We start from the raw sequence: 22129 nt of genomic DNA on the forward strand, positions 1-22129 counted from the left end.
ACTGAATTTTGGGGCTGGGCTGGGCTGTTTTTTGCAGCCACAGGTTGAGATTTCAGGGCATTGACAGGCACAGGAAGCTGGGAAGGATCAGAAGTGTTCCCGCACTGTTCACATCCTCTGCTCTGTAATTATTGTCGGTCTCTCTCACAGATTTGCAGCTGATACCTCCGAGTTGAAGACGCTGTCACCACAAAGTGCCCCAGGATCCCGAGCAGAAACACCGGAGAGCCCAAACAAAGCCGCGTTGTTGGCGAGCTCAGCCCCTGCGTGGGCGGAGCGTGGCCGGGACAGGATGTCTCAGGTTTAATTCACAAAACACCACCCGAGCTCTGCGCTCCCCCAGCCATTCACGGGATGTCGATGTCTCACCATAAAACCTGAGTGGGGAAATTCCCGAATTCTGGATGCTCCTTGCTGTTCATCCCAATCAGTTTAAGCAACCGGGTGATTGACAGCACCACCCCCTCCTCCTTTTTTTTTAAGTCATGTAGCTGGTAACAAATATCTTAGTATCAAACAATACTTTTTGGCACAAACAAGATATCATGAGATTAAACTGGTTTATTCCTGCTGTTATTCCAGTCTTCCAGCACTGAGTCTAAAGAACCAAACCCCTCACCCCACAACAGCCACCAGCCAAACATCTCCATAACCTTTACCTTTCCTATTTCAAAGGCTTTCTCACATTTCTTTACAAAATGGCCCCACTTCTAATAATTTTTTTTTTCATTATTTTCAATCAGTTCCCTCGGTGCCTGGCAGCTTTTCAACTTGCTACTAATTGCAGCCTGCTATGTTCCTCAAAGGCTCTTAACTGCATTTACTGTGATTATTTACAGCTTTCACACACAATGCACTCATAGAGCTTTCTTTTTCCCATTTTCTCGTCAAATTAGGGATTTAACTTTCCCCCCTAAAACATTTTAGCTAAAATAAAACCAAAATTAACCCCACAGTTACTGTTACATTGAGAGCAGGTCTCAGGGTTTATGTAAACCTCTACATCTAAACAATCTTCAAACATTTCTGGGGCAAAGCCTCCATTCAAGTCTTACTAAACAAGTGAGTCTCAACACCAACCTTAAAGATCAAGCAATTTACACTACCTTGGGCCCAGGACACGATGCTGAGGGAGAATTCATGATGAAAAGCTCCAGGCAAGTAACATCTCTTTAAACTCACATATGTTTTTTATACTAATTTAATTCTAATTCAGATTAGAGAAAGGAGGATTTTTACCCCTACCTGTGTCTGCCTGCATTTGTAAACTCCAGAGAATTTATCCACACTCAAATCAGCATCCTCAGACCAGGCTGCCTTGTGCACCTTCATCAGGTGGAGCAGTTTATCCCACAAAACCCTTGGCTATCCACAAGCACAGCCAGCTGAATGTATTCATATTCCCCCAAATTTCCACGCTCTGAAAATGTTTTCTTCCACTGACCACACCCCAGCAACGGGATTTTCCTTTTGCTTCCCTGAACAAGGTATTTATTCTGCTTCCTGGGGAATTGTTCCACAAAAATGCAGAGGAAAAGAACATCCTACCAGGTCAAAACAGCTGGTCTGAGGGCAGGCACATCCAGAAAACATTTTACTCCATTTTTTTCTGGGGAAAAGATTGCTTTAGACTCAAAGTGAGCATTTTCACAGTTACCTAGAGGTGTTCCTTTACCCTGCCCTATTTGCAGTCAGATTTTCTACAGGCCCAAACCACTTAGAGATGCCCAGCCCCTGACAATAAAAACTGTATTATGAAAACAGATCTTTCTGCCTCATAAAAATCCTTTACAGATGGTACTCACTCACTAAACACTGCCCTGAAGTAGCTCAAAACAAAGGCCATCATTTAAATTTTATTGCAGATACAGATCTTTTTCTCTCTGTATACAGCAAAATGACCTTCCTAAGAAATTTCCATGTAAAACATCCCTTTCAGATTTTAATTGTGGGTCCAGTACTGCTAAAGGGCCATGACATGGAACTGTTACACTTGACTTTTTGAAGCTTATTTTTAATAAGACTAAACACAATAGGTTAAAAATATTATTCAAAGAGTGTTTTCCTGATAGCTTTGTAGAAATTGTGATGCCTGCTCAGGTTGGGAGGCTTGAAAGAATCCAGCTCAACGCTAAGGAAAGTCTGCTGTGGTTCTAATTTCACCTTCCTGAGGAAATACTGAAGCTCTTTATGCAAATTCAGTGTGACTGAAAACAGACCCAAGTTTCCAGCCCTCAGATTTCTTTCAGGTGTTTGTAATAAAAGTTATTCTTGGCACTTCTTTACCAAAATCGAGGGGTGCTGCAAGGACCTGCAGTTCAGCAGATTGTCCCTCTTAGCTGTGTCTCCAGGATGCAGATAAATGCATAATAAGGATAAATGCATAATTCTTGTAGCACATAAAGGTGCTGCCTGCTCCCAAGGCTGGGGGGGGAGGCAGTGGTTTAACTCTTGTTTTGTGCAAACAGAACCTATTTCAGAATGAATTAAACCAAGTAGATCTAATTATTCCCCTTTCCCAGCCCACTCCTGCCTCCTTGCAGGGAGCAGGAATTCTCTGCTTCTTCTCCTGCTTACACCTGCACACAAACCTGACACTGGGCAAGTAAAAAGTGACAAGGGGATTCATGGCAGGAGGAAAAGAAAGGGAAAGAGCAGGGAAAGAAATCAGCTGCTCATCTGAAAAGTGGGTAAGCAACCCACAAAAGTGGGTTAGCAACCACACACTTAAGGAGGCAAAGTGTGCAGCAAGAGAAGCAGATTTGGGTGCAGACGCCCTTGATCACCAGGCTGGTTGAGGAAAGGAACCAGCACTGCAATTGGTGAGAAAAAATGTCTGCATTGCAAAGGCACGTGAGGATGCAAAGAACACCCATGGACTGCTATTTTTCTAATCCAAAACACCAAGCCTTGCTGCTTTTCCCACTAATTCTTTGAATAAATAAGAGTTGCCTCAACTGGAACCAAAGATGGAGAAAACAAATACCGGATTTTAAAGTCAGTGTAACCTGATAGCTGTCTCCAATAAAATGAAAGTAAACCAAGCAGGAGGCTCTCAATGCCCTTAAGCAAAGATCCACACCAGCCAAGTTTTTGGCTGTTACTATGAGTAACAAGTGTTAACAGCAAGAAACCACCCACCAGTCTGAGTTCTTATTCTATTTACCAATATCTACACACGCCCACGCAAGGATTTCTACTCACAGAAATCATATACTGCCTTTTTATAACATGTTATAAATTGAGCTCTAAAATTCAGTATGTGCTTTGAAAGCTTCTCATCTGCTGAAGCATTCAGCTACCTCAAAGCTATTAACAGATCTATCATTTCTTCTTAATCAGAAATATTATGTTCAGGACTACACGATTATGGTGAATTTAAGGTGAAGACCATTACTAGAATAAACCTTCTTTTTCCCTGAAAAAAGGGATGTATAGTTCTCACCCAACAAGATTACAGAGTAACCTGCCACAGTTATTTTAGAAAATAATTTCTCTGTATTGACTCGTCACTGTAATTTCACAATTGCAAAACACAGATTTACATGTTCAGCTGCTGATATTTATGCTTGGAAGAAATAATAGTTACCAAAACTGATTTCTTTCTCGTGGTTTTGAACTGTTCCTTTCACTGGTATTTTGGGTGGTTTTCCTGTAATTAGTTCCCCCTTCTTCAGTAAGTTCACGTGTTTAATACAAGCAGGTTGCATTAATTCAATCTTCTAACAGCACTTACCTGAAATACAGTGGGAAGCTCATTGTCACGGTACCAGAGTTTTAAATGATGGCAAATTTTCATCCAGACCCCACGTTGCTTTTTTTCCCCCCTGTTTTCTTTTTCTCCATTTCCCACTGTTGGACAACAGAGGAGGGCTCTGCTTCCCAGTCCCCCCTGACTCCTAACCTATGCTGGGAGGGCACCGCAAACTTTGGGTTATCAGAACCAGGGGAGATGCTCTGGCTTTAAAAAACTGTTCCCAGGAATGAAGAGCCATTTCCTGGAATAATACCAATAATAAAAACCCGCAACTTGTAAGCATTTCTACTCATCTCGAGTTTAAACAAAATCTGTTCTCAGTCCGTACAGCTCTTCTTTTTCACTTGAGATTTGTGGGCATTATGTTGCCATCTTCTACAAAAACGTGCTTTTGCTCAGGTCTCACACCAGCACCAGTTACCTCCTTTTCCCTGAGCAGTAAATAATTAACTAGGGACCTGTGGTTGCCTGGAGAAAGACGAAAACTACCCCAGCTTCCCAGCCGGCTTGAAGAAAAGGGTGAGTAACAAGCAGACACGGAGCAGGGGCACGGTCCAATTAACTAAAAAGGCCCCAAAATCCTGAGGAAGGAGGCACCAGGAACACAACCTGTTAATGAACCAGGCCTGGTGCCCAGCCAGCACCCGCTGCCCTGCACGGGGCAGTTCTTACTGCCTGATGGGAATCAATGGATCCCTCAGGGGAGGGAGGGAAACACCCCCAGCTGAGGCGGCTGCCCCGAAATGGCCCCTCAGGGGTTTGGGAGCTGCCCCAGCCCGTCCCTCCCTCAGGAGGAGCCCCCTCAGCCCCAGCCAGGCCCTCCTGGTTTTACCGCTGTCTAAAGCTGGCACAGACAGAAAATTCCCGGCCTAGGCAGAAATGGTTGTTTCTACAATTCAAACATACAAAATATACGGGGGTTTAAAATATATTTCGAGTTCCATAGTCGCATTTTAACCCGAGCGAAAAGCCTATCCAAAGCCTCTGTTTAACACATTGATGGTGTTGAAACTTTCACTATGCATACGTAGCGAAACATAAATTTTCACTATATATATATATATGTATTACGTATAAAGAAGCGGTAAGAACAGGCCTGCACTACTACATTAGCCCGGACATCAGTTTACAGCTCACTCTGAGGGGCCAGCTGCATTGCCCGTGCACAGGTCTGCGTGTGACCCGTGCCGTGAGAAAGCCAGCCCGTCCCCTTTCAGCTCAAGCCGTGCAGGCTGCGGGATGGAGAATATTCCGGACCCTTACTCTAAAAACCCAATTTAAACGCCGAGCCCCCGCCTCACGCTCAGACCGCCACCGAGGCTCCGCCCCGCCGCGCGCGCCGCCGGTGACGTCACGCGCGGCCGTTCCAGACCGTTCCAGCCGTGACGTCACGCGCGGCGTCATTCCAGAAGATTCGGCCGGGGCCCGTATAAAGGGCGCGGAGGGGGCGGGGCCGCGCCGGGAGCGCAGAGCGGGCACCGGGAGCGGTAGCGGGAACTGTGCTGGGAACAATACCGGGATCAGCACCGGGAACTGTGCTGGGAACAATACCGGGATCAGCACCGGGAACTGTGCTGGGAACAATACCGGGATCATCACCGGGAACTGTGCTGGGAACAATACCGGGATCAGCACCGGGAACTGTGCTGGGAACAATACCGGGATCAGCACCGGGAACTGTGCTGGGAACAATACCGGGAGCAGCGCGGCCGCGGCGGTGAGCGCGGCCCGAGCGGCCTCCGCGGGGCGCCGGGCCGGGCGGGGCGAGCGCGGGGCTGAGCCGAGCATAACTCGGGGATAACGCGGCGCGTCCTCCCGCAGGCACCCCCAGCCACCATGGTGAAGGAGACCGAGTACTACGACATCCTGCAGGTGAAGCCCAACGCCTCCTCCGAGGAGATCAAGCGCGCCTACCGCAAGCTGGCACTGAAGTACCACCCCGACAAGAACCCCAGCGAGGGCGAGCGGGTACGCGGGGCCGGGGCCGGGGCCGGGGCTGGGGCTGGGCCGGGGCCCCTGGGCCGCTCGACACCCGGAGGCGGCCGCTGCCGGCAGGGCCAGGGCCGGGGCCGGGCCGGGCCTCTTAGGCCGCAGAGGGGGTTGCGCCCCCGCAGAGCGGGTGTTGTTCCATGCATCGGGCCCGCAGTTGTCGTTTAAATCCTACCTCGCCCTCCCTGCACCATTACACGGAGGCCGCCCCGCTCCCAGGTCTCTTAACAGGCCCGCGAGGCCCACGCGGGGCGGGAGGGGGGGGTGCGAGAATTCCTCTTTTTGGCCGTGGTTCCTCCCGGTGCCCCCGTGGTGGCAGCGGGCCAGCCTCAGGGGTGCGGGTTAAAAGAGGCAAAGCCGGAAGGGTTCTTAGCGCCCCAGCGGCCGCCGCGCTGTTCCACAGGCCGGTGGTGGGTCCAGCTGCCAGCACTGCTGCGCTGGGGGGTTGTGTCCTTGGACAGGAGGGGTTTTCCTCAGGGAAAGATGCTAATGCTGATGTACAAGGTAATAATCGTCCCCGGGGGATCGCTGGGCCGCACGCGGGTGGACTGTGCACAACAAAAACGCGCTCTCAGCACAGACCCTCCCAGCTCCACGTGTTGGCCGGGAGGGGAAATGGGCACCCCCATCTGAGAACTGTGGAAAACCGGATGGGATTGTCTGTCTAAAAGCTGGTCTGATAATACCTTAACATAGGAATAGAAACTCCAGATTTATGTCTCTAGTGTACTAATTTACAGAACTCAAGTTAAACAGTAGTCAAAGGTAACCTTTTCTGCTTTTATTCTCGGCATGCCTTTTTTTTTTTTTTTTTTTTTTGCTTACACCACTTTACCCAATCATAAGCCAATCAAGTTTTAAACGGAAGCAGCAGTTCAGTAATAGCAAACTATGGTTAAAAATTCAGTCGGTAATCTTAGCAGTAGGAAATTCTTTATAGCTATTTTAAAAAAAAGTAAAAAAAAAATTGATTGTGTGGCTACAGTGGGTGTTTTGATTTGTATCTAAGCCCTCGTGTTTGTGATGAGTAAGCAGCCCCAGCGTGTGGTCCCATCAGTCCCTGTTGAGCTGTAGCTGGATGTACCAGCTCAGCAGGCCTGGAGGATCCCTGGGGAGCTCAGGGCTGAGTGGCACCAGGCTGGGCACCTGCAGGACTTGGGGGACAGCACCGTGTCCCTCTGGGTGCATTTGTTGGAGCTTTATATTTGTATTTGTGGTGGTTACAGCTACCACAGCCATCCAAGCTTAGTCTGCATATGCCTGTGAGCTGGATGTGACTCTGAATTAAGCCCACTTTGAAAACGGGAGGAGGGGGGAGAGGGAGAAAAAGGGGGGGATTTCCTGCCCAAAAGTGGACCCTTGGAGGAGTTTCCTGCTGGAAACGCAGCAGTGCTGCAGGAGGGGGCTGTAGGGGCTGGGTCTGAAGGTGGAGTTGCACATGAGAAAAGGGTTACTTTTCCTCTTGGTCATAGCTGTTCAGAGCTTCTTTTTTCTTTTTAGTTTAAACTTATATCCCAGGCATATGAAGTTCTGTCGGACCCAAAGAAAAGGGACCTCTATGACCAGGGTGGGGAGCAGGCTATTAAAGAAGGAGGCCTGAGTGGCGGCAGCTTCTCTTCACCCATGGACATCTTTGACATGTTCTTTGGTGGTGGAGGCCGAATGAATAGAGAGAGAAGAGGTACTCAGTTCTAAACAAGTTCTAGAAACTCTAACCATGCACTTCAGCACCAAACACCGTGCTATGGTACTGCTGTTCTGCTAAGTGCACATAGTGGGGGTGTGACTTGTTGCAACAATAGAATAAGTAAACTATGATTTTTTTTTCTTCCTAGTTACTCTAGCATTAAGTTTCTAATACAGTAGATAACATAACTTAGCCGTAGCAATCTTTCTGCTAAGTTCTGTTGGGTTGTTGTTAAAGGGGTGTGGGTAGTCTGTAGGGGAGGGGGAGTTATGAGTAGGTCAGCAGTTGAATTAAACCTGTTTTAAGTTACCTTTCTCCAGATCTGTGCCTCACTTGCTCATATGCTTTGGGCAACTTGCTTCAAAGGACACCATCAACTTAAACAGCAGTAATGTTAAATCTCGTGAAAATATTTGGGAGAAATTCTGTGAAACTTTGAGCACAGAGTGCTACCAAAAGCACAGCCCGATTTTTTGTCTTTTCCATGCCCAGTGCCTGTTGAAGGAGCAAGTAATGACTTGCTGTGAAATCATTAAAATTATGCTATGAAGTGGCATGGAAATCCATAGGTAGGCATAACAGCAACTTCTGAATTCACAGATCTGAAGCTGGTAGTGTCCTTGCCTCTTGCTGTTTCAGTTCAGCTTATGAAATTAGCAGTAGGGGCAGGGACAGGGTGGCTTTAATGATGCTTTGCCTAATTACAGCTCATCTTTTATGTTTGGACATAAATGGGTGCAGCTTAGTGGAAGCTGATGGAACTGCACATGCTTTTAAGGGGGCTGAGCTGTGTTCAGAGTTTGGAATGAAGTTTGCATTTCTTCAGTGAGACTGTGCATGAACATTGGTCCTCACAGCAGCCGAGCAAGTATTAACCTTTCCCTTTTGCTTTTTTTAAAGGCAAAAATGTTGTGCACCAGTTAGGTGTCTCCCTGGAAGACTTATATAATGGTATTACAAGGAAACTGGCACTGCAAAAGAATGTTATTTGTGCAAAGTGTGAAGGTAAAAACCCAAACAAGTAGTGGTTTCAAACCCATCTTACTTTAAGGGATAATTTTTTTTTGGTGTGTGGGAATTGTCTGGGGCTGAGAATAAAGTGTGGAGGTTTTCTTACTTTCCCCTCTCCTTTTCCTTCTCCCCTCTCCTCCCTAAGAGTCTACCAGGTTGTTTAGTTCTTACTGATGCTTCTCCAAGAACAAGCCCTTCAAACACAGCGGCATGCAGTGATTGTTCTGATGGCAGACTAAAAACTTGCTGAGTTATAGTTAGGGGGGCCTGAATGAAAAGGATCTTCATCCAGAGCTTGAATGTAAATGCCTGCTGTGTGAAACCTTCTCTAATTGCTGTGGGTAGGCTCTGGCTTGTGTTATGCAACTCACTGTACAGTTACTAAGTATCCAGAATGACTCTGCCTCTCCTTTGAGGTAAATCTTAATGAGGTCTTGTATCTTAGCACTCTGTTAAATATTTAGCAGATTCTTTTCCAGTTATTAATGGAATGTCTGGGTCTGGAATTTGGTATGCTGGTAGTTCCTTGGAAACCAGGATTTCCTGGGAGGTGGGGCAGAGGTTTATACAATAAGCTGGACGAGCATTTTGCTTGGGGAAGCTTCCAGCTCGTGGGGCAGGTTTGGTGATGGCAACTAAATTTCATTACTGAACTATTCTTAAGTTACCCTAAAGATGCTCCTGCAGTCAGGGAGTGCTGCAGAGTAACTGTCCCTGCCACTGAGATCCAACCCAACTCTTTTGTCCAAGGTTATGGTGGGAAGAGAGGGGCGGTAGAAAAGTGTCCTGTGTGCAAAGGAAGAGGAATGCAAGTCATAGTGCAGCAGATCGGCCCTGGCATGGTACAGCAGATCCAAACCGTGTGTCCAGAGTGCAAAGGCCAGGGGGAAAGGATCAACCCCAAGGACAGGTGTGACAACTGCAACGGCTGCAAGGTGGTGAGAGAGAAGAAGATCATAGAAGTGCATGTGGATAAAGGTGAGGAACTGTGGGTTTGTGTCCCTGATCTCAGCCTGCAGTCAGTTCTGCTGAGAGTAAACGGGTTTCTCTTGCCCCAGGTATGAAAGATGGTCAGAAGATTGTGTTCCATGGAGAAGGGGACCAGGAGCCTGATTTGGAGCCTGGGGATGTTATAATTGTGCTTGATCAGAAGGATCACAGTGTCTTTCAGAGACGAGGGCACGACTTGATCACAAAAATGAGAATTCAACTCTCCGAGGCTTTGTGTGGCTTCAAAAAGACCATTGAAACTCTGGATAACAGAGTTCTTGTCATAACATCTAGGCCAGGTAGGTCTTAAAGAGTTCTAATTCTGGATGTAAGCTGTGTCAACTGCTTTGTTGTGTCTGGACTGGAGTTTTTTGGGGCGATTCTTTTGTTTGTTTTGGGTTGTTTTCTAATCGGATGATGCGACAAATTCAAACTACAGTAATTTCGTTGTAGTTGGTTGTTTGTCATTCTTGTCACTCCTTCTAAAACATGCAGAGTTACAGCTCAGGCTGCCAAATGCTGCTTAATAAAGCTCAGCCTCAGCTGGTGAATAGCCAGGACAATACTAGAGGCGAGAATCCTAAATTCTGCTGAGTCATCAGGAAAGCTGATTGCTCCTCCAGGAGAGAAAACTGCCCAAATGGCTTGGCTTTAGTGTTTCCAGTCCTCTGAACTGCTTGGGCTGTCCCTGAGGGGCTGTGACATCGCTGCCTGTGCACAGCCCTGCTCTGGGGGCTCATAAAGGGCCTGTCACCCCACACGAGCTCATTCCCAACTCCTGCCTCCCTGCAGGTGAGGTGATCAAACACGGTGACCTAAAGTGCATCTACAACGAAGGGATGCCCGTCTACAAATCCCCCATGGACAAAGGCAGCCTAATCATACAATTCCTGGTAAGTTAAATCCTCACCTGTCACCACGGCGCTCGTCTTCGCACCGGGGTGGTCACCGCTCATTAAAAACACCTCCACTTGTAGGTCCAGTTCCCAGAGCACCACTGGCTCCCCAGGGAGAAGCTGCCTCTGCTGGAAGCTCTGCTGCCTTCCCGGGAAGATGTGATGGTCACGGATGACATGGATCAGGTGGACCTGGAGGATTTCGATCCCAACGAGCAAACCTACCGGAACAGCGCGGGAGAGGCGTACGAGGAAGACGAGGAGGGGCCAAGGACGGGAGTACAATGCCAGACATCTTAGAGCAAGGTGGAGAGAGGGGACGTCACCTACCATGTAAATTTTCACAATGAAAACTGCATGGCTGTAATAGCCACTGCTTGTGGTTTTTTTGTGTTCAGCAAATTGAGTTGCTGCGCTGTCGGTATCACCTTTTTTTGTAACTAATTTATATTGTGTTTCTCGTAGTCTTTCTATTTGAAGCCGATGTCACACAGCTGAGAGCCAGCTGAGTTGGTCAACATTTTCCTTGCTGTGAAGGTTCTCGATTTCTTTCACCTCTGCTATTTCTAAGACTTGGGCAATATGGATAGAGGCTAAGTGGAGTGTCTTATGTAAATACTTTCATACTGGAAAATTAATTTCATAGAATAAAACATAGCAGAATAACTTCTAATAAATAGTACTTCACATTTTCTCATGCTTCTCTTGTGCTTTCTGAGCTGCTCTCAAGCCCCCTTTACTTAAGGAAGTTTTTCTGAGTTGTGACTCCTCTGCCCTAGTGGAGCTCGGTACCTGTCCCTCTGTATTTCAGGATCTCCCACTCTGCCCTGTGTTCCTTGTGCTTTCCAGTAGCCTTCCTGCAGCTGCTTCTCCATCTGCAAGTGTGACTCCAGGTTACAAGCTTAGCGTGTTCCATCCAGGCAAATACTTCCAAATAAAAGTGGGACCTCTCAGAAGCTCCAGCTTTGTATTTCAGCCTTCCCTGGAAAGGCTTTTACTTCCTGCAGGGCATTGTAGACCTTAACGAGGATGAATAAACCAAACCCCCAGGCTCTGAGTCCAGAGCTGCTGTTTTGTAACATGAGCAGGTGCAATGATCACAATGAAGCTTTTTAGACCTTTTTTTTCCAGCAGTGTTGGTATTAAGGGAGGGTTGGGAACAACTGGCAGGTTTTAGGGCAGTTAAAGCACAATTGCTGAGACAGGAGGCTGTCAATGCCCACTGCTCCCCGCCAGCCTCAGCCCCTTCCCTTCTGCTAAAATAAGACTTGGCCCCTGCTCTCCAGCTCCAGTCTATTTATGTAGGAAGGCAGGGGAGATTAACTGAGCACTGACTTCACCCATGACCACAAACTTCCAAAAATACATTTTTCCAAGGATTAGACACAAGCACTTGCAGCTGTAGCTTTTATTTTAAAAAAGTAAGGCTTTTTTTTCTCATGCCAAACAAAACCCAACATGGGTATAAGCACATCTGGGTTTGCAGGGCAGTATGAAATGGTTTTATCACACTAAAAAAATCACAGGGGGCAGGAGCAGTGCTTGAAACTGCCCCAGAGGCTCTGAGTGGAGACACCTAAACTGGACAGTCATAAATATGGATTTCTTGGTCATCTCCAACAGACACAATTTTGGACCCACTTCCATTGTATTTCACTCCCCAAACCTGCAAATGAGATACACAAGGTTATCAGCAGAGGACAAAGCAAAGGAATATCTTGGTGGCACTTTGATTTACTACAACAAGCAGAGGAGGGAGGATCAGTTAAAATTCCATCACAGCTGGTGCAATCCTGGTTTCTGCTTTGCCAGCAGGTGCTGCTGATGGCCCACAGATGGACACTGCCATCTAGGAGCAGGACAAGCTCCTCCAGCCCGTGACAACGGATTACACAACCTCAAAAGGCTGGAAAGTTGGCCTAAAATCAACCCCAGCGTTTTCACTCTCGCCCATGCTGTGACCCCTTCCTGAAAATTGTATTTTACAGAGCAGGAAAGCAAGAGAGGAGATGTTTTTCATGCAGAGTGACCCATCATGAGGGGCTGAAGAGGGATCTGGTTTATCCTTGGGCTGTTTGAGAGAGACATTTCCTTACCAGTGCAAAACTTGGCAGAATTCAGGTCAGTCCTCTGATTTCAGTTACACAAACTGAAAGGACCTAACTTCTCCCCTCTCAGCTTTATTAATAATAGTATTAATAAATATGAATAATTATATTATTAGTAAATAAACATGTATTAATTCAGCAATAAATTTTAAAAATCCCCTGGTATTACAGACATTTGGAGGAGGAAAAAATCCCAAGTTTCAAGGCTGCTTTCAGGCATCTGCTCAGATAATTCCATCCTTTTAAATCAGCATTTCCCCCCTTCCACATGCACATGGTGGGCAAGTGACGGCAACAAGTAACAAAAACAGCCTGGGAGGGCTCTTGGCCGCTCAGGACTGGCCTTTTTGGGGCCTGAAAAATGTTAATTCCTTGGAAGAGCTCAACCTACACACTTTGGAGGTGATTAATTCAAGTGCAATAATCACAGTTTTAAGCTCCTGCATTGCTGCAGCCCCCAGGGGGGAGCACAAATGTGCACAACTCTTGTTGTGTAACTCAAGTTGTCCTGGGAAGAGCTGAGCCAGGGAGTCCCAGTCCTACCTGGTCCTGGTGGTCAAAGAAGGTGTGGACACAGGTCCTGGTCCCAGCATCCCAAACTTTCACACTTTTATCGGATGAACTGAAAGGCAAATCAGCTGATCAATATTTAAAGTAATAAATGAAGTTTAATGCAAACACCAGAAGGGAACTCCTCAAGGAACACTCTTTTCCCCCCTCTAACACTGGGGTGAAGTGGCCAAGGAGGTCCCAATTACCTTTAAAATACATTTACTGTCCCAGTATCTGCAATGGGAAAATGAAGACTCCCACTTTGGCCAAAAACTTCTTTCAGGCAAGTTCTCTGGATGAGGAAACTTCTGTTCCATCCACTTGGCCCCCCAGCTGCCTGAGCTGCTTTAAGAATTAACACCACAGTTCAGGTAGATTAATGTACTACTACCTTAGGCTGTACTTTTTCATTCCACAGCAATTTCTCAGCTATTTCGAATCAAACTGCCCTTCTCAGGTGTCCTTCCCTTGTAGTGGGGTGTCTTACACTATAAAATACTGTTCACTGCAGCTGGTGTTGGCTCTTGAGTCTCATTGCATTTTATTCCATTAGAGATCCCACTGCACTCTGTACACATTAACTTTTTATGATCCACCTCCCTTCAGAAATATAAAATTGTATTTCTTTTTTTTCCCCAGCGAGCATAAACAAAAGTCCTCAATACCTGGAAACAAAATGGGTGTCATCAGGACAAAATGCCACATTTAAAACCCAGGATCCGTGGCCACTTAAGGTGCCAGCCAAGTTTGCATGCTGCCTGTGGAAAGAACACACTTGGGTTGTGGATGCCAGGCTCAGAAATACAATTTCTTGGGTACAGGTGTTTAAGGAGGGTGAACACAAACTCCCAGGGCAGATACACAAAACAACCAGCCTGTTCCCTGCAGGGCAAATGTGAGAAAAGTCATTTGTTTCCAGGTTAGGGCTGTCACCCACCCTTGCACTTTTTAATTAGCACGTTATGATTTAAGGTTATTTGTTGCATACAGAAGTCACCAAAAGCTGAAGGGAATTCCAGAGAGCAGAGGGGCTGAGTGGTTTTGGCAGTCTCAGCCTCCCTCAAAGCTGCTCTCCCATGAGCAGCCCTCGCAGGGCCCAACTTACACGTCGTAGATTTTGATGTAGCCATCGTCTGAGGCCGTGACCAGCAGCTGAGAGTCGGGGGAGAACGTCAGGGAGCGGATGGGCATGGCATGACCTGCAGGTCAGAGAGACACAGGGCTCACAGTGCAGCCACTCCCCTCCCTCAGCACAGCTGCAGCCCCACAGCAGCCCCTGCTCAACCCCTGCAGCCCCCTCAGGCCTCTCCCCACAACAGACAGTGGAAAGGGACAGTCATTCTCAACATCTGCAGCACCAGAGTATCTCATTCTTATCAGCTGTGGATCTCTGTTAGAAACTCTGTCAGATTTTACAGGATGATCTCATGTTGAAGTGGGCTGTGGGGTTTTGATGAACTAAACTGGGCAGACACCACATGAGCATTAAAAGTCCATTTATCTGTTAGGAAAACGCTCGTCTTCCACCACAGGAAACGTTCAGTTGTTTTTTAGAACGGCAATAAACTGCTCCAGAACTGACAGCAGGAGAAAAGCCATCTGCCTGGCAGCACACATTTGGCTTGTTTCCCTCTGCAATTTAGGAATTTACTGAGGCATCGCTGACTGTGTCTCTGACAGGGTTTGATGATGCAAGCCTGAGTCTGCAGCTCGCCTCTTAACGTTTTCAGTGGCTGAAGTGAGAGCACATTAAATAACTAAACACTGTCTAGTGGACAACAACATCCCCTCATTTATGCCATGGCTGTTGCAGCTCGTTCTGACTTGCACTGTATCCTTTAGTTGTGTTGGGGAACGAGGAAAGCACTTTGGGTGCTGCCAACACCAAACCTTCCAGCGTGTGCAGGAGTTTTCCAGTTGCAATGTCAAAAATGTTGATGATTCCATCTATCGCTCCACTGGCCAGGTATTTCCCATCTGGGCTCTGGAATAAAAACACAACAAGTGGGATTCAGTGGGAACTACCCAAAGTAGGGCTGTCCTTTAGTGTTAGGTGGAGATAAACCGGCAGATGGCAACAAAAATATCTATTTTACAAAGGTATCTTATTTACAACAGAACACTGCGAGTTCCCACCAGAAGTTACCCGCTCGTGCTCCTTACGTAGGCAATGCTGAGGATGAACTTCCCTCTGGTGTCCAGGGAATATTCCTTCTTCCCAGTTTCAACCCCAAAAATATTGACTTTGCCCACGTGGCTTCCCGTTGCCAGGTACTGGGAGTCAGGTGAAAAGGCCAGGGACCAGGCATCAACTGTGTCAAAGAGAAACAAGGAGTCAGATGGACCCCTGGCCCCTTTTATAATAAGACCCTGACCTTATTAGACCCTCCTGGAACAATAAATTGTTCCAGGAGGGTCTAATAAGGTCAGGGTCTTACTATAAAAGAACTTAAGACTGCCTCACTTAAGTCTAAATTCTTACTTTTCCCCTGGTACAAAAGATATTAAAACCAATGAAAGAAAGCAACGTTGGTCATGCAGCAAAGCACAGAAGGTGCAGGAAAATTGCAGATACACCAACATTCCTGCAACAGAAGGTAAAAAAAAACCAGCATTTTTTATAGCAGTGCAGCGGGTTCATCTGGCACGATGCAATTCACGGGGGTTTCTCTATATAAGCTTAATATTAATTAGCTAAAACACTGCAAGGTTGCTGTTGAATTGCTCATTACCTAACACACTTAATTCAAGAACAATCAGGGATTGCCAGTGGACCAAGGAAATACTTGGAAGAAGATGTTAGGCCAAAATTGCAGCCTGGAGGACGTCGCAAACGCTTTGAGCTGCTCACTCAGGGCTGGACGTGCTGCCTAAACAAGCCCCACACGCACACAGAGCTCAGATTCAGTGCAGAGCTTCTCTGTCAATTATTCTGAGTCGGCATTTGAACCGTTTCTTTGATCAAGGCTATTTATATACATATATATAAAATATATCTATTTTATATATATTTTATATATTAGATAATTATATGTTATATAATTATATATAATATATAATATATAAAATATATATAATATATAATATATAAATATTATATAATTATATATTATATAATTATATATTTAATATAAATATATACTTCATATATAGTATATATTACATATAAATATATTTTATATATTTATATTATATATAAATATATAATATATATTATATAAATATATAAAAATATATAAATATTTATAAATATATAACATATAAAAATATATAATATGGTTTGGTTTTTTTTGTTGTTGTTGTGGGTTTTTTTGTTGTTTTTTGTTTGTTTGTTTTTGGTGAGAAGGTACGAAAATAAACATACAATTGCCTGGCACTGCTTTGTGCCCAGCTCACAGCACCACTGCAGGTTTTGCAGGTGAAGATTCAAGCAGCCCAGGGCGCACCCAGCCCCGCGAGCCCCGTGGGCAGGAGCAGCCGAGCCCCGGCACTCACCGGGCCCGGCGTCGATGGATTTGACCTGCTTGCCGGTGTCCAGGTCCCAGAGGCGGATGTGGGCGTCCAGGGAGCTGGAGGCGGCGATGGAGCCCGTGTGGCTGATGTCCACCGACACCACCCCCAGCTGGTGCCCCTCCAGGGTCCACTGCAGGTCCAGCTTCTCGTCGTTCCTGGCGGGCAGAGGGAAGGGTGTGAACGGCTGGGGGTGCTGAGGGATCCCCCAAACAAACACCACCCCCCCCAGTTCATCCAGCTGAACTCCAGGGGGATCCAACCCCACCCGTGGAACGGGAAGAGAGCGATGCACGAACTCTCTGCACTCAAAAGAACCGACCAGTCAGTCCCTGACCACATCCCTGCAGAGCAGGAATTCACCCTCAGTGCGTGAACCCCCCAAAAGTGGGGGTGCCCACAGGGCCAGAGCTCCTCTGCCAGCACAGCAGGGCGTGGTTATCATCACCCCCAAGGTCCCCACGTCACACTGCTTGGCCCAAGAGGCAGAACAACCTCTGTGCAAAAGCCCCTCCACGGGGGTTATCGGGATTTGTTTCCTTTTTTTAATAAAAAAGCAAGCTGGCATTTCCGCTTTCCCTCACTTCCCATCACTCCTCTCTCGCAGGACACGTCTCCAAACTGTCCCATTTCTCACTCCTGGAGTTAGGAACAAATCAGGGGCTGTCTGGCAGACAACGTGCCAGGTCTGATGTGCATTTCCCAAGGGGTTCTCGTTCCGTGGCAATCAGAGCCCCCTGCCCAGTGAAGTTCTCCTGCCCAAGGGAACAGCTCTGTGTGCCAGCCCAGCCCTTCCCTGGTGTGACATCTCCACCCCCATGCACCGTGGAACTCCAAACCTGCTGCATCTCCACGCCGACCGTTCCCAAGGCCTAACACTGCTTAAAACACGGAGCACTCACCACTTCCACACCTTCACCAGGTCGTCCAGAGAACCGGAGATCACCGTTTCGGAGCCGTCGTTTTTATTCTTCCCCCAGGCCACCGACCAGATGGCATCATCGTGGGCTGGGAGGGGGACACAAGCACAGGAATGGAAGGTTGGGTGGTTTGTGCCGACGGGACACAACAAGCGGCGCTGGTGAGCGCTGCAGGGGCTGAGGGCAGTGCCGGCCGTGCCCTCCCCTCCCAGAGCCCCTCTGCGATGATTCTCAACACGCGAGTGCTGTGTGGGCCGAGGCACCGCTGAACACGCAGCACGGCACCCTCTGGGGTACTCAGCTCTATCCTTCACCGACCCCCACAGCTCCGATCGCCTCAGAGCACCAGCGCGGCCCGGCCCGCCAGCGCTCCTCACCTTGCTCTTGCTTGAAGAGAATGCCGTACTGGAAAGAAAAAATAGTTAATATTAGACACGGGCAGCCCGCAGACAGCCGTGCGGGCGGCGGGCGGAGCTGAGGGTGGTTTATTTACCTGAGTTGTCATCGCTGCGGGAGCGGTCCCGGCGGGAGCGGACCGGGAACAGCCCCGCACGGCGCCTGGCGCGCCGCGGTGACGTCACTGCCGCCCAGAGCGCCCCTCCGCGGCGCCGCGCCGCTCTCTAGCGCCGCCCTGTGGGCGGGAGGATCCCGCGCCCCACGCGGGGACGGCCTCGCGTCCCTCAGAGCCCTCAGGGGGATGAGCGTCTCCATCCCGATCCCGATCCCTCAGAGCCCTCAGGGGGATGAGCATCCCGAGCCCTCAGAGCCCTCAGGAGGCTGAGCGCCCCCATCCCGATGCTTCAGGGACAGCGGGGCTGAGCGCCCCCAACTCGATCCTGATCCCTCAGGGGGATGAGCGCCCCGATCCCGATCGCTCAGGGACAGCGGGGCTGAGCGCCCCGATCCCAAGTCCCCCAGTTCACAGCTGCAGTGCCATGGCAGCCCCCCCGTCTCCTCCCGCTCTCCCAGTGCTGTCCAGGAGCCCTGAGCGTCCCTGGGCTGTGGAAGCACCGCCGGCGATGCCCCGCGGTGCCGGGGACACACGGAGCATGAGGGCTGCCCCCCGTGTGGGGAGCTCATGGAACATGAGGGCTGCCCCCCGTGTGGGGGGCTCATGGAACATGAGGGCTGCCCCCCGTGTGGGGGGCACATGGAGCATGAGGGCTGCCCCCCGTGTGGGGGGCACACGGATCATGAGGGCTGCCCCCCGTGTGGGGGGCACACGGAGCGCGTTGTTGAACTAAACTGGGCAGGCACCACATAAGATTTAAGAGCCCGAGCCCTGAGCGCGGTGCCCGAGGCTGGAGCGGGGCCGGGGCAGGCAGAGCTCGGCGTCCCGGGCACTCCGTGACCCTGAGGGGCAGCACTGCCCGCGGCTCCGATCACCGCACAGAGGGCTTAACTTCACGGAGTCACCGCGCCACGGAGGCTGGAAAAGCCCTCCATCAAGTCCAGCCTTTGACTGATCGCCACCTTGCCAGCTGAACCAGAGCGCTGAGTGCCGAGTGCTGTCGTTCCTCGGACACCTCCAGGGCTGGGCACTCCAAACCTCCCTGGGCAGGCCCTGCCAAGGCCTGACCACCCTTTCCAGGAAGAAATTCCTCCTGATGTCCAACCTGACTGTCCCCTGGCACAGCTGGAGGCCGTTCCCTCTCCTCCTGTCCCTGTTCCCTGGGAGCAGAGCCCGACCCCCCCGGCTCCCCCCTCCTGTCAGGGGTTGGCAGAGCCAGAAGGTCCCCCCTGAGCCTCCTTTTCTCCAGGCTGAGTCCCCCCAGCTCCTTCAGCTGCTCCTGCTGCTCCAGAGAGGAAGTTTCCCAACTAATCATCTGTTTCAGACTACCAAAAAAAAAAAGGTACGACTTTTTTTGAAGCTTTTTCAAGTTGCTGCCTCTCCTTGAGTTAGAAGTGCAAAAAAAAAAAAAAAAAAAAAAATGTCTGAATTAAAGTTCAGGAGAATAAATCAGATTCCCCGAGGCTTACAATTAAAGACAAAAAGCTGGTCTTTCACAGCTTTTAATCTGTTTTTATGTGTACACAAAGCTCTTTGGGATCAATAGAACTTGTCTGAGTAAGCAGAGCAGGAATTCTGAATGTATCTTAACACAGCTCTGCAGTCAAGAATGAAAATCTGGGTAAAACTCTTACACATAATTACACACTTTTACATATAATTACAGAATCCTTAGTTCTCTGATTAGGCTGAGCTTTCAGAAGACTTTAAGGCATACTATGAAGTGTTGAACTTCAGAAAGCCTCATTTTCTCGTTAGTAATGACACAATGGTCAACATTTTCCCAAAGCAAAAGGAATTATTCTATTTCTGTTTCTTATTGGGACTCTTCTAAGAATTCCTCTATGAAAATGTGCACTTATAAAATGTAATTCTTTCACCTTATGTTCAAACAATCAGGATTTGGTTCTGCAGTTCTGTATAGAGTACTGCAGGACTGTAACGTAATCTTTGGCTGACGAAGTGTTTCTAATCCCCCCCAGAGTTTTCACATCATGCAAAGTTCTCCTCTCTCCACGCTGGTATTTGCTTTGTGCCCAGAACACCTCAGGCCCTCGTGGGAGAAGGTTGTTCTTGTCCTCCTGCGAGTGCAGAGTGAGACCGTGTGTTATTTCTGACACAAATCTGTATTTGTTAGAGTGAAAGCTGATTACATGCTGCTTTGGTGCATCAGGAGGATAATCTGCAGCCAAGTGTGCCACATGTTTGATTTACAGATAAACTGTCTCCTTGGAATAGTGACGGAGAGCGTGTTTCTGGGTGTCTGTCCTTGCTCTGGAGCTGTGTCTGGGTGGGTATTCCAGCCCTAACCACAGCAGTGCTTTAGCAGTGCCTCTGTGCTGAAATGACAGCTTTTAAACCACATTCAAGGGGAAAACGTGACATATTAAAAAGCATTCTGATCACCCTCGTGTTGTGCTCACACAGAGGGGTGAATGAGGCTGGGACTTGGGGTGCCACATAAAGGCACTTCCCAGCCCAAAGCTCAGAGAACACAATGAGAGCAAAACACTGAGCTTCAAACCCAGCAGGCTGAGAGCCACCGTGTCCTGCTGCTGCAGCCCCACTGCAGCTCAGCATTCACAGCCCAGCCTCACACACCACCCCAGTGCCAAGCAAGCCTTGATTTATGAAGGTCCTGAAGACACATGATCCTCCCCACAGCAGCAGGGCTGGATGATTAACTGGGAGCTGCAGCTCTGCAGGTACAGGAACGCTGCGGCATTCGAATGTCAGACACGTCACCTTCTCTCCCTGCTCCACACTAAATAATTCACTTGCAGGTGGGTTTGAGGGAAATGGGACTGGGATGTAATTTATGTGTGGTGTCTGCCAAAGTGGGAATACACAGACATGTATTTTTGTGGCTATCACAGTGAGGCCATGGCAGTTTAGCAAAGGGACTGTGTAACACTGAACCTGCTGAGGGCTGCATTCAACCCCAGGCCCCTTTCGGGAACAATCCATCAATTTTGGGGTTGATTTTCCATCTTAGGGTTCAGTGTAGGATCAGTCACAGAAACCTGCAGGCACTGCAGAAGCAAAGAGTGACTTCTCTCAGAGCACAGAGTCTGCATGCAAATATAGATATATATATAGATAATATAGTTATATATGTATTTCATCTGCCCATTGTGGGGCAGCAGCAGCAAGAGCATCTCCATCCCCTTTCCAGGTTGGCATTCACAATGAAACATTAATCACTCCACATCCTTCTGTGTCTGGGGACTCTGAACAGTTGTGGCAGGAGCTGAGAATCCTCTGCTTCTGTTACCTCATTGCCTCTAGGAGATCGTTAAGGGGGCTGTGTTGCTGGCAGGGAATTGGAATGGCATTTGCACTGTTTGCTCTTTCAGTTCAGCTCTCTGTGCCCTCCATCAAGGCACTCCCAGCTCAGCCCCATGTTTTGTACAGCCTGTGTAGGGAATTGGCACTGGGGCAAAATCAGATCCTAATACAGTCTTCAGTTCCACTTTTGAAACAAGTCCAGTTCCTTGCATGCAGATCTGATGAACTTTCAGCTTTTGCTGGTTTTCCTCTGCTCACTTATTTAGTTATATTTTTTTTTCCAGTTGCTTTCGCCTTTCTTCCCTTTTCTTGCAGCTTCAGATGCTTTTTCACTCATAGGTTTGTCTTTGATAATCCCAAGCAGCTGAACTGGGAGCTGCAGTTGAACATAAACCATCCTAAAGTTCACAGAGGTTCAAGTTGAGGTTTTGCTTTAAAAAAAAGTCTTATTTCCACCAGCATCCACTGCAAAGGCACCACATGTTTCAGGGGGTGGCACCACACCCACCAGACTTGGCGCTGCTGGAGTTGGATCTCCAGGCACATCTTTGGCCCCAGGGCTGGCCAAAACAGGGCAGTGACATCATGGAAAAGCTCCTCTTCAAGACTCTGAAACCAAGGGCAGATATTAATGACATCCTTGCCCTGTGAGTTAAGGAAGGATCATGATCCCATTTCACAGGAGGGTGAAATCTGAAGCAAGGGGATGAATTTAGGCAGTGGTAGATCGAGGAATGGAACCCTCTTGGTGTGTGCTCCATACAGGGGGTGCTTACACACTGACACTGCTTCAAGCTTACACTTTAATGCTAAATTGTATCATTAGCAAGAAAGCAAGCATTTCAATGTACTCATTCAGCAAGCAGGGAGAAGTACTTGGGACAGACAGAAATGGAAAGGGAGATCAAAA

The 22129-nt window shown here is 48.2% G+C and overlaps 2 protein-coding genes across 2 annotated transcripts; one reads left to right on the plus strand and one right to left on the minus strand.

The window, feature by feature from the left end:
* Positions 1–5221: 5221 nt before the first annotated feature.
* On the plus strand, positions 5222–11022 carry DNAJA4 (DnaJ heat shock protein family (Hsp40) member A4). Its single transcript, XM_050309498.1, has 8 exons — positions 5222–5474; positions 5579–5725; positions 7247–7427; positions 8334–8438; positions 9195–9422; positions 9503–9733; positions 10227–10327; positions 10412–11022. The coding sequence occupies exons 2-8, from the start codon at positions 5594–5596 to the stop codon at positions 10628–10630; spliced, it is 1197 nt and encodes a 398-aa protein (XP_050165455.1). The 5' UTR covers positions 5222–5474; positions 5579–5593; the 3' UTR covers positions 10631–11022.
* A 701-nt stretch (positions 11023–11723) lies between these two features.
* Positions 11724–17990, minus strand: SKIC8 (SKI8 subunit of superkiller complex). The gene is made up of 10 exons (XM_050309500.1): positions 17914–17990; positions 17798–17825; positions 17403–17508; positions 16486–16658; positions 15154–15302; positions 14881–14974; positions 14096–14189; positions 13656–13748; positions 12982–13060; positions 11724–11996 (listed from the first exon to the last, which is right to left on the minus strand). Exons 1-10 carry the CDS (start codon positions 17923–17925, stop codon positions 11907–11909), a joined length of 918 nt encoding a protein of 305 aa, XP_050165457.1. The 5' UTR covers positions 17926–17990; the 3' UTR covers positions 11724–11906.
* Between the last annotated feature and the right edge of the window lie 4139 nt (positions 17991–22129).

The sequence above is a fragment of the Myiozetetes cayanensis genome, unplaced genomic scaffold (assembly GCF_022539395.1).
Source record: "Myiozetetes cayanensis isolate MyiCay16 unplaced genomic scaffold, myiCay2020 scf14, whole genome shotgun sequence".
NCBI lineage: Eukaryota > Metazoa > Chordata > Aves > Passeriformes > Tyrannidae > Myiozetetes > Myiozetetes cayanensis.

What these genes read in the sequence shown, in the direction of transcription:
- SKIC8 (XM_050309500.1), bottom strand. An exon ending in TCTCTTCAAGCAAGAGCAAG is followed by an intron (nt 17,509 to 17,797) that starts GTGAGGAGCGCT and finishes TCCCCCTCCCAG; the next exon opens with CCCACGATGATGCCATCTGG. An exon ending in TCATCCTCAGCATTGCCTAC is followed by an intron (nt 14,975 to 15,153) that starts GTAAGGAGCACG and finishes TTTTTATTCCAG; the next exon opens with AGCCCAGATGGGAAATACCT.
- DNAJA4 (XM_050309498.1), top strand. Translation starts at nt 5,594, where the DNA reads ATGGTGAAGGAGACCGAGTACTACGACATCCTGCAGGTGAAGCCCAAC. An exon ending in AGAAGTGCATGTGGATAAAG is followed by an intron (nt 9,423 to 9,502) that starts GTGAGGAACTGT and finishes CTCTTGCCCCAG; the next exon opens with GTATGAAAGATGGTCAGAAG. An exon ending in TGTCATAACATCTAGGCCAG is followed by an intron (nt 9,734 to 10,226) that starts GTAGGTCTTAAA and finishes GCCTCCCTGCAG; the next exon opens with GTGAGGTGATCAAACACGGT.